General features: G+C 42.7%; 2 protein-coding genes across 3 annotated transcripts in view; both read left to right on the plus strand.

Annotated features, from left to right (window-relative positions):
- The window catches only part of C2CD2 (C2 calcium dependent domain containing 2), a 27,639-nt gene extending 22,620 nt beyond the window's left edge, over positions 1 to 5,019 (plus strand). The window contains exon 14 of the mRNA XM_083734772.1: positions 3,080 to 5,019. Coding sequence (XP_083590898.1) covers positions 3,080 to 3,306 — 227 coding nt within the window. The 3' untranslated portion in view covers positions 3,307 to 5,019. The remainder of the gene's footprint in view (positions 1 to 3,079) is intronic.
- Positions 5,020 to 7,306: 2,287 nt separating this feature from the next.
- The window catches only part of PRDM15 (PR/SET domain 15), a 37,526-nt gene continuing 31,115 nt past the window's right edge, over positions 7,307 to 13,717 (plus strand). Inside the window, exons 1-2 of one of the 2 annotated variants that reach the window (XM_083734747.1) lie at positions 7,307 to 7,700; positions 13,156 to 13,201. In XM_083734747.1, coding sequence (XP_083590873.1) covers positions 13,165 to 13,201 — 37 coding nt within the window. In that variant the 5' untranslated portion in view covers positions 7,307 to 7,700; positions 13,156 to 13,164. The remainder of the gene's footprint in view (positions 7,701 to 13,155; positions 13,202 to 13,717) is intronic. The other variant, XM_083734748.1, reaches the window with a different exon arrangement.

The raw sequence follows: 13,717 nt of genomic DNA on the forward strand, positions 1-13,717 counted from the left end.
GCCCTTTGCCATGAAAGATCTTCTTTCCAGTCCCAGATGTGTTTGGCTTGGTTGTGATTGGTTCGCACTGAGGAGAAAGTACCCTGCTCTGCACGATCCATGCTCTATAACCCTGACAAGTGGGATAGATACGTTTTTTAAATAGTAGGTGGTGGAAGTGCATGGCAGCTGTTCCTCCCACAAACCCACCTTACAAGAGATTATACTTTCTTGTTGCCTGGAATGAGCTGGCTGGATATTTTAGGTGGGACATCATACAAATTTGATGGGACATCATACAAATTTAGCAAATGAAGTAGCTACTTTCTATACCACGAATGGGTGCCACAGGCAACAGCAGGCATTGTGTGTATGCATGCATAGCTGGGTTTCTGTGCTGCATGCTGGCTCTAAGCATTGCAGCATTTGTTTGAGTAGTCAGTTACCTGGTACTGGGTAGTGGCCAGCTAGTGTTGAGGTGTCGTGTGCCACGTGAGGGGTGTGTGCCATGTGGTTTGCCCTTTGCCCCTTAAATTAGCCATCTACACTCAAGTGCATTGGAGGGGAAGGCAGGTGCATCAACCTGTCCTTTGCCTGAGACAGCAAAATGTATTTGGCCAGTCATGCCGAAAACTTAAATCCCAGCAGCACAGAGTAAACCCTGTTGTTGCCTAGGAATCTATAAAGTGAGATTGCTAGATATGATACAACAAAGAGGCTTTTAACATCATGCGACTTATTCGTCTGCAGGTTCCCCCAAATTAAAGGTGGTAGCATAATCATTTGCTTTGTTTTAAGACCTCTAAAGCTAATGACCCCGATGTTCAGGTTCTTAGTGCTATTGATCAGTACTATGGATGGGAAACTGCACCAATACTTGCATTGTAGTTGGAGGGAAAGGGGGAAGGAGGAGTATAAACTGATTTTCTGAAGCCTGACCAATCAGGGGGCTTATAAAAACTAGTGTTGTCACCTGCCTAGTCTGAAACTGGATTGACCATTTATTTACTTCTCTAATTCTTTGTCATTTTTAGCATGCATTTTGGTAAAAATTATTGCACATAGTTAACATGAATCAACATGTGCAAAACAAGCAATTGCTTTGAAGGAAGCTGTCCTCTGAGGTGGCAGTTGTAAACTATGCTAGACTGGGGCCGTAAATCTCCCTGGCTCTTAATAGTGTGGAATAACCTGTTTGCAAAATTTAGCATTAACACACTAAGCCAAAGGAATCCTTCATTTAGAATCGTAGCTTCATTTTGTGCTGGTTACATACCCGCTTAGCCTCTTTGCACAATCCCATACAATAAAAATAATGCAACTTTCAACATATCATTGCACTGATTCTTTTTCCACACTCATCTTATACTTACTTTCTATACCTGAAGGATTAAATACATTATAGAAATAAAATAAACCTGAAAATTTCATTTCTTGAAAGTAGCTATGGACACTTATGCCAGATACCCTGACTTTTTTTAAAAAAGCAGTTGGTAAAATTGCTATCAAATGTTTTGCTGACTTCATTAACTAGAGTAAATAAAGCATCAGTTCCATTTCTTTATACTGTAATAGCCATCCAGCCCTAAGCAGCTATACACTGAAGTAAGAGTGGGTCTTGTTTTGTGGTTTAATATGTTTATCATTGTAGTTTGTCACTAAGGGAATGATCCACATAAAGCTAAGCACTCTAAACTCTTACCGTAATTTCATAAGGAGAGTGAAGAACTTTAATTCTCCTATCTGAACCTTGAAGTTGAATGTCAGGAAGACTAGGCCTATGGGTGATACCCAACTAAGTTGTACTTGGAGAAGATACACTGAAAATCAATGGAATTTATTTCCAGTCCATTTATTTCAGTGGGTCTGATTTTGAGTATGACTTAGTTGGATATCACTGTCTGTCTCTAAACAACTTAACTGAGGCTCCTTGCTATACAGAGAGCTTTTCTTTGACTGCCCTGTCTTTTCTACTTACCTATAGTTGTATAAAAGTTACATTGGCATGAAGTGATTTAAATGTGTATACTTCTCCATAAGCCTTTCTAATAATATACTTTTATGGAAAATAAAAGGCCTGATGCCCTTATTCTCAGGGATGATCCTAAAGTGATACAGCTGAGTTCTTATACTTTACATAATTGTCAAACAAACTGCTACCAAAATATTTGGGGTGGTTGTTGTTGTTCAGTTGTGTCTGACTCTTCGTGACCCCATGGACCAGAGCACACCAGGCACTCCTGTCTTCCACTGCCTCCCACAGTTTGGTCAAACTCATGCTGGTAGCTTTGAGGACACCGTCCAACCATCTTGTCCTCTGTCATCCCCTTCTCCTTGTGCCCTCAATCTTTCCCAACATCAGGGTCTTTTCCAGGGAGTCTTCTCTTCTCATGAGGTGGCCTAAGTATTGGAGCCTCAGCTTCAGGATCTGTCCTTCCAGTGAGCACTCAGGGCTGATTTCCTTCAGAATGGATAGGTTTGATCTTCTTGCAGTCCATGGAACTCTCAAGAGTCTCCTCCAGCACCATAATTCAAAAGCATCAATTCTTCAGCGATCAGCCTTCTTTATGGTCCAGCTCTCACTTCCATACATCACTACTGGGAAAACCATAGCTTTAACTATACATACCTTTGTTGGCAAGGTGATGTCTCTGCAATATTTGGGGTAGTTTCCAGTAATGATGTAGTGTTAGCAGTGTGAGCTATGAACAAGCTATCCAGATTCCATATAGACCCTGAACTATGACTAAATGGCAATAGGAAAACCACCATATGGGCCTTAGCTCCCTCCCCTGAGAGAATAGTGACTCACTTCATAGGGTTGTTGTGGATGATTGAAATAAATTACTGTAAATACTCAGAGCTATATAAATGCTAAGTACTACTATTGGTATTCTAGCACATCTACTAAAATATATAATTAGGACTATGGTTTCTGCTTCTGTTTTTAAAAAAGAAAGTCAATGACTAAAAAAGAAAATAGAAATTGAATTGAAAGTGGGGCAGGTGCTTCGCTTAGGGACTGTTACTATTTCAGATAAAGGCTACTTAATACAGAAATTGTATCCTACTAAAATGTTTCGCATCTTCCCTATTGCAGGTGGGCTATTAAAAAAGAGTGCAAAGCTATTTTTCCTCCGACGGCACCATCAAAAAGACCCAGGAATGAGCCAGTCACATAATGACCTCATCTACCTAGAGCAACCCACATCAGACGGTACTCGAAAAAAAGGGGGGACTTTAACACGCATTTTGAACAAGAAAATTCTCTTCAAGAGCAAGAGCAAGAGCAAACTGAATGGCACATCAGTTGAACCGTATGCATAGAGCCTAGTACATGCCAAATGTATATGACCTGCACATGAGCAACTGTTTACAGAAATATAAACTATTATATGCTTACTGAGATTCACTAATGCTGTGGTCCATGGAAAAGGCTGGGCAGCAAAGCAGGGACATGGTATTGGTAGAAGACTTATGGCTATTTTACATTGCAAAGACTAAGGCCTTAGTCCTAACCATACTTACTTGGAAGTAAGCGCATTGAAATCAGTGGGCCTTAGTCCAAAAACACTTCTTTTTAGATATCAGGCTTAAAATACAGTACCAGGGAGCTATAGTGGACAATTGTCTGCATGAATGTATGTTAATAGTGGCATATCATGGTTCTGTTTTAAAGAAAAAGCAATGAAGAGTAGCAATACAAATTTTAAACAGGGTATCGAGCTGTAGAAGTGGAAAGAGCAAAGAAATCCTGATCCAGATGTTCTGAAGTGGAATACATGCATTTGCAATGCAATCCTGCATATAATTACTCAGAAGCATTTCCTGCAGTGTGCAGAGGAGCTTAATCCCAGGTATAGAAAATTGCAGCCTCAGAATGTTACTGGAAGGAAAAATGAGATGCTGAATGGGGTAGCCTGATAGAATAATAATTGCTAAAGCTGTGTAAATTAGACTTGCTTTTGATAGATAGTAGTCATACAAACTTGTAATTTATGCAATTATTATGACTCTTAATTTTAATATTATGTGCATATACTATAAAAAAACTCTTTTATTTTTAAGATGGTATGCTGATGAATGACTTAAAACTTATCTGTTGTCCTTTGAGAGATCTGCATTGCCAGTGCAGCACTGTAGTTCGGGGAGCCCACCATTTGTTAGACAAATGTACCCCATCATAACAAAAGTAATGAATACAGTATGTTTAGTCTTTTTTCTTTCTCATTCCCATTTTGGAACTAAATACACACACTGAAGGATGTATGTATTTCAGAATTGAAATAGTTTGCTGTTTAAAATATCAACAAGGCTGGGGAAACCTTTACTGACTGGTAGGCAAGGAAAACATAATACATGTGTATAGCTTTAAACTGACATTCGTATTATATATATTTTTTACTGAAATTGTAAACGTTAGCCTATTTTAATCATTCTGACTTCATTGGGACTTACTTTGGAACAGGTGGCTTGATTGAAGTAAACAATCAACCCTTGTTAACTTTTATTCAGGCGAAACCTATACCAATACCAATGCTGCTTATAACCACTGAATCAAGAGAGATCATTGGGATAAGGGATACTGTTTCTGATATATGCATTAGTGATTTACATAAGTTATAATGATGGTTTGGATGCAGCATTCTAAAGGCCAATATTCAAAAGAAGGCTGTTGAGGTGAAGCAACAGTTTCCAGTATGTTGGGCAAATGCTAGCGTCTAATATGAAAGCTTATTATAGATTGACTGTTAAGAGTATTAACTTATAAAAATGAAATATTTGTGTATAAGCACCATGTGATCCTAGTTAACGCTTTCTTGGAGGTAAGGCCCATTTCATAATGGATGGGGCTTGCTTCCATTTAAATGAATTTAGGATGGATTGCAAATGCGTTCAGTTATGATTTTGCTTTATTGTATAGCTTGACGATGGCACATAAGTGGAATGAAATGCAAAACTGTTTTTAGAAAGAGAAGCACTTGTTGCTCTAACTTACAAATACTTGAAGACATTTAAAAACTATTTGAAAACCTTAAAGCTCTGTTGCTGGATTTAAAAAAAAAATGCCAAAGGTGCATTGTGTGGCTTCTTCATTACTGCATGCTGCCTTTTACATATCCCCACCCCCACTTCCATTTTGTTTTTAGCAGCCCAAAGGCAAAGATGCAGCCTGCCTTTTTCCACTGGTTAATAGGGAGGGGGTTGTTGTTTTGCAGTACACGTAACTTGTAGTTTACACACTTTTAACATGTGCAGTTTCAACTTTTTGCAGTTGAAGTCCGGCTGGTTGGAACTGTACAAATTAAATGTGTTAAGTTGTGGGTGAACATATCAGATGACACAGCGATTTCTTCAAACAGCTCTTGTTTATTCACAGGCCAGAACAGAACTGAACAGCAAACAGCTCAGCCGGCCTGCTTTTATAGGCAGCCGGCTATCAACATTGTAGCAACAACAACCCAGGTTTTCCCGCCTAAAGTAACTGACGTGGACCTGAGTGAAAATTATATACATGATAGTCCTGGTGGCCAGGATGAGAACTTCAATACATAACAAAATGCACAGAAGGCAGAGAGATTTTAAGTTCCCATACTTGTTTACTTGGCTCTCAGAGGCTCTCTTGAGAACTCTTGTCTAGCTTGGTGGGTGGGTGTTCGCCAAGACTTGTTTAGTGCTCCAAAGGGAAAGACTGTTCACTTAGGGGCAGTTCTAAGAGGGTGCTTTGAGTATGTCAGGGGTGGGTTGTGCCTATGCACCATCTCCTCACATAAGCTGTGAGTACTTGTATTTTTAAACGGCTCTTTTGTGCAGAACTGCCCTTGCAGCTATGTTAAAAAAACAATTGCCCTTGCAGCTCCAGGAACACGAAAGCAAAAGTGGAGAAAGGAAGCAACATACTTCCACGTGACTTCAAATCCTTAACTTGCTTGGAGTAGCTTACATTTATTTGATTGCTCCTTTATGCAAACAGTGGGTTAAATTGTTACTATCATAATCCACCTGGGACCGTGGGGTGAAGAGTGGGCAATCATGCTAATAATACACTGGAAAACGTGATTCAAAAAAGACTTAAAAGGGGTGAGTGCACATAAGTGCCTGTCCGCATGTCCACAAGGGACCATCAGGCTTCCAGAACTTAAGGTAGGTGAAGTATTAATTGAGAGTCGAGGGGAGGGAACAACACAGTGTGAATACAACCTTGTTGTTGCCATCTGTTTCGAGAGACAATGGAGTGTGTCTCATGGGGTGAAGTCAAATCAATGTGTTAGCAGCACCAAAGTGACCTCCCCGGAGTGCAAGCCTGGGCAGTGTGGATACAACCATCTCACTTGTTGGATTATCCCACCTCAATACTGGTTTGCACTCTGGTTTGTGCTCATGAGTAGACAAAGGTCCATGAATGCTCACATAGGAACTGACCTAGGAATGTATTAACACACTAAGTGTGGACCCAGCTTAGCTGAAAGAAGCAAGTTATCAACCTTTTCTGCTCAGCTTGCATTGCAAGTAAAAAAAGAAAAGAGCAGTACCTATCTCCCATCGTAAAGGGGTCTAGAAAAACTCTGGAAGATTTTGTCAAAATATCATTTTAATAACACACAGGGCATCTCACACCAAAATGGATGAAGCTTCTGTATTCTAAACTGCTGTGTGTGCCCCCCCCCCCTGTATATTGCTTTGTCTGGTGTGGTATAGTTTTCCCAGTCACCTTAAGGATGGGCAGAGAAATCTTAACGGGGTGGGCACAATTTGAGTGGTAGAGCCACTGGCAGTGAATGCTCTGCTGATTCCAGCTACTCTGGATGGAATTTAAAGGCCTGTTTTAAGAGAGAAATTTAACTGTTCTGGTAAAACACAAGCAGTGAAGGAGCCAGACGAAACTTTCGGGGGAGGGCGTCCTCCCCAAGAGGATATTATCTACGGCTAATACCTGAAAGGACGGAGAAAAGGGATGCTGGCGGTGTGGGAGGTCTCAGTTCTTGGGCAGGATGAAACGGACGAAGGCGGTCGGTCCCTCAACTAACCTAAACCCAAGCCTTTGGCATTGATTGCTCTCAGAATAAGCTGGTACCCCTAATTAGTGGAACCCAACGTCTCATCCTCCCCTAAACATCTGTCTCTGACACGCTGAACCATTCGGACGCGCAACTTTCCATGTGCATTAATTCCGACGCGGTTATGCAGCCCTGCAAAAGTTTGCGCTACGTCTCCTTCCTGAATGTCATCCAGCACTTCGTTGCCTTTTAGAAAAACACGAAAACTGCACGGCATGTTTTTCAGAAGCGAGTCCCTCATCAGGCAACTAACACCGCTTAACCGAAACTGTAATCCTGGGCAGCTGCCAGGATTTCACCCGTGCTCAGCTGTGCCAGGCGGTGGCGCGCATGTGCGCGTGTCACACAGAGCTGCCCATCCTCCCTCTCCATCCCTCCCTTGGCTGCTGCCGTTGCCATAGAACTTCTGCCCTCTCCTCTTCTTAGCACAAAGCGGCTCAGCAGAAGCTCGCCTGCCACTCTCTCCATCCACCTCGCCCGTCCGCCCTGGTTTCACCGCCGCCGCGCCAGCAACACTTCTCCACTCCACCCCGACTCCCTGAACTACGATTCCCATGGTGCCTCGCGAACAACCAAGCTCCAGCTTCCGGTGGCGCGTGGTTTCCGGCTCGGATCGGAACCTGGAGCCCGGATTCGATCCGGGTGTGAACATTCCAAAAGCAGGTAAGGCAGCCCCCCTCCCCCACCCTCCCGCCTCGCCGCGCCGCGCGCCGCCCCCTCGCCGCCGGGAGCCGCCCTCGCCCCCCGCGCGGGGACTCTGGGCCGGCGGGCCCCCTCTGGCGCGCGCGGGGCGCTTCTCGGGGAGGCGCGGCGGGGCCCCGGCAGCGGCCGCGGCGCCGCCTGCTGCTCCCTCCCCTCCGTCCCGCTCTCCTCCTCCACGCCGCCTGTTCTTTGTTACAGGCAGGAGCCGCCTGCGGCCGCGCGGCGTGGAGGGGGCGAGGCGGGTCCGAGGCAAAACCCGGCGGAGCCGCTCCCGGATCCCCAGCCCAACCCAGGCAGCCGCCCGCCCGGGCAAGGCTCGCCTGGCGCCTCCGCCGCTGCCCTGGGCTGCGCTTCTCTCCCGCCCCGCGCCCTCTCCTCCTTTCCCCTCCAACCCCGCCCCGGGTGGGGCAGCCCCTGTGGTCGGGGAGGGAGCGCGGGCGGGCGGTGCACCCCAAGAGGCAAGGCTCGGGCTCGCCCTGGGGCTGGGAAGCGGAGGACTTCGGCTTGCCCGGGAGCAGGACAAAGCGCCCTCCCTCCCCCGCCGTGCCTGCGCCTGGGCAGGGCAGGCGCCGCTCTTGCGAAGGGGGCGTGTGGCGGTGGCCTGCTCCATAGACTGCAGCGACTCGGAGTGGTGCGGGACTCTCTCCTTAAAATCCGCAGGCAGCGCTTTCTCCCGCAGATTGTGCCCCCTCTCTGGCGCCCGCTTGGTCCTTTTGTGCCACATACACAAGGTCACACACACGCGCGCGGACCTTGGGGAAATTCGGCATATCTGGCACGTCCTGTCCTTGCAGTCGCGTTTTCTCAATGCATTGAAACAATGTGGGTTCCTTTAAAATAAACATATAAAATGCTCTTTTTTAAAAATTCTCCACTCGCCTCGGTTGAGAAGTAGACCTGGTAGAATAGCTTGCTGATTATGCCGATGATATTATATTCTGATAAATTAATTCTCATGATATTTTAAATATTAAATGTATGCTTGAGTCAGGTATTTTCCCCATTCTCCCATCATCCATTTGGCTATAAGCAGTTACTGTTGGAACTGTATTTCATCCTCTGATGTGGATGGACTGGCAAAGGTTTGTTAGCCAGGCAGATTCATCCAGTGGCATAAATTGCTCTCTTTTTATCACATTTTTCAAAATACTAGTTAAATCATAGGGGTCATGTCCATGTTTGAAAATAAATGTGAAAACTGCAAGTTTTAACTGGTTTTAATAAAAAGACATTGAATGCAGATGCATTGTTTCTTGACCTGTTTACCTGTCTCGACGGCCACATACTACACTGTGTCAAAAATATTAACATGTCAGAAAGGAATGTGTGAAGTGACCCGTCATGTGTGGCTTGTAAAATCCCCAAAATGGAATTTAGAGTAGGATTATTGTTCATGTACTAATCTGATATGGGGGTGGAGGCTTTTCCAATTTTTGGATTCTCCATCATTAATACTTCTTTGCACTCTGGCTTGTGTTGACACACTCAGCGTAATGTCATGGAGTGTTTTCAAGGGAAACTGCCGATTTCCATGGTGCATTTATTTTTCCCCCTTCACACATGGTCACGTCCTGCTGAGGAAGTTAATTAAGGCTACATGTTCCAACCACTGTTGATAGTAGATATAAAGAGGGAGGTATGTTTGTTCAATAAATTTTATTGTTTAATGGTGCCCACAGCGTACTTGATGATTGATACATTCAACTGCAAGATGCATGGGTGCCATTGTATGGTCCTAAAACACCTTTGGAACCCATGAAGTTTGCTATTAGAGGCCCATTTAAGGTGGCAAAGATGCTTCAAAATAATCTCTCGTAAAATTAAAAGCAATACTATAATATTCAGTAAGTGAGCAAAATAAAATATTGGAAATCATTTTTCTTGTTTCCTTGCACAAATTCAGATATTAGTGAATCCATTAATCCAGTTGCAGTCACTTTCCTGCTCCTGTTATTGATGTAAATAAATTTTCTCTAATACCTTTAATCATGCAAATACTTGCACATTTCTCTTAAAATCTCATCTAGTTGTAGGATTGGCATTGGACTGTTTACTAAGTATCAGGTGTCTATGTTTTCTCAGCTATAATCAGATATCATCTCACTCTTCTGATACTGCTTTTTTAATTAGTTCTGCTTCCTCACCTATCATGCCCAAAGAAAAATGTACCAATTAGCAGTTTACTGCAAGTTATTATCTGTGTTTATTTCACGGATGCTATTTCTGTAGTCATGTAGCCTTGATATCAGTATGATTATTCATTTATATTTTTGCAAAATGAAAGCATTGCAATAAAATTAATTAGTATGGTGCATCTGAATTTTGCCTTGTGTGTCAGTGGGAAACTAAGGCATTAAAAATACCAAAAAGAAAAAAGGAGAAAAGAAAAATCATAGTGCTAACAACAGTTATAAGCACTGAAAATTGCCACAAACGTATAAATACTGCAACCAAGTACAAAATGTATTGACTCTCCTTTTGTCAACATGTTGATTTGCAACTAAAAGACTTGTATAGTGCAGTGTTTCACACCCTCTTCCCATCTGTCATCTGTATGGCTCAGCTGGTTAGTGTGTGGTACTGATAATACCAAGGTTGCAGGTTCGATCCACATGTGGGACTGCTGCACATTCCTGCATTGCACGGTGTTGGACTAGATCTTTGGAACTCTTCCAACTATGATTCTAATTTTGGACTATCCAGGGTTCATTCTCGTTGTACCACTTGTGAGCCAAAGTCAATGCTTGGGACAGTAGCGCTAGACCAGGGTTTCCCAAACTTGGGTCTCCACCTGTTTTGGGACTACAGTTCCCATTATCTCTGACTACTGGTCCTGCTAGCTTGGGATGATGGAAGTCGTAGTCCAAAAACAGCTGGAGACCCAAGTTTGGGAAACTGCCCTAGAGGAAGGTGGAGGTCAAAACACAATTAAAGTCAGTGTTCCTTTTCCTGGACATGTCTTGTTTATCTTCCAGGATCCTAGTGCTTCTGGGATGTTTACAAGCAGGGTGTAAAGTTAGCCTCTGTCCCCAGCATGTGATATTCAGAAGAGTACTCCTGGGTATGGAGGTGCCATTTAGCTATCATATATTAGCTATCATTTGAATTTAATCACTTTTTGAGCCATCCAAACTAACAGACTTATGTGGTACTTGTTACATAAAATACACACTTGAAATGATTTGTTCACAAATCAAAACAGCACGAGAGTCAAAATAGTGTTTCCAGAGAGCTAGGATTAGTTGTACTGGGCATCCATGTTGTGGAAAGCACGTTTGCTGCTACATAAAATTGTGAAGCATCCCTAATTCACTTAGTCCCTATATCTGTTAGGGGAAACATCCTGTGCCCCACAAGTTCAGAGGTAGTTGGTGAATGTCATGCTTAACCACATGTGCATTCTAGGTAATTAAGCCAAAGTGAACTGCCAGGGTCCTTTATGCCTTCAGGTAAATGTACACAAATGGAGATAATTGAAATCAAGCTCTTTCTGTTTTGTAGATTGCCTCTCCATAAGCAAAAGCTAAAAAAGCCCTCTTAAGAAGTGCCATGTCTATGTCCTTGCTTGTCTTTTCTTCATTCGGGAGTTTTATTTCTAGAAGACTCCCAAATAAATATCAGTTTTGGCTCCTCTCCTTTGTTAGCTATCGCAGTTACCTGGAAAACATTTCAGAACAGAATCTGCTGTTTCTGAAAGTACCAGATTGAAAGCTTAGAAGCGGTTGTCAATGATAGGTGGGGAGACGAGTATCTGAGTAAGCAGCGAGTGCCATCTTAGAAATAAAAACTTCAGATATATTCTTCGGATTGTGGTGGATTATCTAACGCTCCAAGTATCTCCTCAAGGTGCAATGTGTGAATCTCAGTTGTACTCAGTTTTGCATAAGAAAGCTGACACCTTTCTGCAAAAAGTAGTGTTTCTTGGGCTACCAGTAGCCTTCAGTTTTCTCAATAGCAGCACACCCTGTGGTCTGCATGTCATGCCAAGTCAAACTATGGTTTCCCAAACTTGGGTCTCCAGCTGTTTTTGGACTACAACTCCCATCATCCCTAACTAGTAAGACCAGGGTCAGGGATGATGGGAACTGTAGTCCAAAAGCAGCTGAAGACCCAAGTTTGGGAACACTGGTTTAGCAGGACCATACCGCCTCCAGAGAGGAGCTCATGGCTGCTATGCCCTTCCCTGGTCCTTTTTGCTTCCATGCTGCACTGAGCTGAACCAAAGCTGGACTGCAACAGAAAGTACTGGGCTCTGAGAATCATATAATTTCTGGAAAATATTGGGTCATAAGTGATGTGTAATTTCCTCCCCACAGATGTGCATCTGACACCTTCATTGCATAGCTTTTGTTGTATGCTGAAGATTCATCTCTACCCTGTTCTTTTTACACTCGAGATACATATAATTTAGGACCCACTCTAGTTGTGATTGAAAATATTTTTAGCCTGTTTTCAGTTATGTATTTTATATTGATATAACCTGCCCTGGAACGTTTTGGTGAAGGGCATGTCAATCTAAGTAATTATTATTGTTATTATTATTATTATTGCATTGCACTTAAAGTAAAATGAGCCAACAAACCTGCCTTTTGCTATTTCAGGAAACAGTACTGAGAATAATAACTCTTTACCAGCTGTTTGATCCTTCCAAATGTGCACATTATATGCACAGTTTCATAAGAACTTATTGTGGAAATCAATACGTTTCAAATTATTACATTTTGATACTTTTAATTGGTCTTAATTGGTTTTCATCTTTCCACGTATGTTGGTCTCATGTTTTTCTTTGCAACCTCAAAGCTAGGTGCCTCACTTTTATTTTTATTTTTCAAGTGACGTCCATTTTCAAATGGGATTGGCTAGGGCTTTCCACCATATGTATAAGATCACTTGGAATGGACATGTGCCATACATAGCTCTGTAAATGCTTTTTCCTGTATGGAAGTTATGTTTGTTTAGGAAACTTGTCATGTTCTGCAATTCAGACACAAGGCTGAATGTTAAATTTTCAAGTTATTGTACACAGCGTTTTTAAAACTATAACATTCTTGGGTGATGGGAAGGCGATAGAGCACCTACCATCTCTAGGTAGGGCTAGGAATATCCCATTTGAAACCCTGGAGAACTGCTGCCAATCAATGTAGACAATATGTGACTGATGGTCTGACTCAACAGAATGCAGTTCCTTTAATTTTGTGAGTTATGTTCTGTGTTTAACTGTAGGGAGTAATATAACCCTTTAGAAATCAATAGCAAAACTCCAGCCAAATGTAACCTGGGGCCTGTTTTCACCCAGCCTCTCCTAGGCATAAAAAATTTCATTAGTATGTTGGAATCCACATAACTCGGGCAGGTGAGCTTTTTGCTATGAAGTGCCTAACAGTCTCATTGGAATCTGTCCCTTCTGTTTTCAAAGGTCTTCAAAATGGCAGAAGATGGCAGCAAGGAGGCCGTGCTTATCTGTAAGTATCCAAGAATACTTCTGCATTAAATATGCCTCTGAATATTAATTGTCAATGAGAGCCAAATGCGAGCTGCCACCTCTCCTGTGTTCAAAATAGAAGAGACAATGGATGTCCGATCTCGGCACCCAGTAAAATGCGGACAGTTTAAGTGGTTGTGTTCCATTTAGGAGAGGCTGAGCCCATAGCTGTCAACTTTTCCCTTTTCTTGCAAGGAATCCTATTCGGAATAAGGGAATTTCCCTTAAAAAAGGGGAAACGTTGACAGCTATGTGAGCCAGTGTAGGCAGGAACTGAGCAGGCACAGCAAACGGTCTGCCAGGCATTGTAGATTTTCTGGGGATATTTACTAAGACCTTTTGCTACTGCTATAGGAGGTATTAGTGGGCACATTGGCAAGCTATAAAGGTGAAAAAATGCAAGCACATATACTTAGTCTTCCTCTTGTCTGGGGATGAGACCTGAGAGGTTAAAATAGGATTTACAGAAACAAGAACTAGCAGTGCTTGATTTATA

This window comes from Podarcis gaigeae (genome assembly GCF_964106915.1).
Source record: "Podarcis gaigeae genome assembly, chromosome: 4".
Classification (NCBI taxonomy): domain Eukaryota; kingdom Metazoa; phylum Chordata; class Lepidosauria; order Squamata; family Lacertidae; genus Podarcis; species Podarcis gaigeae.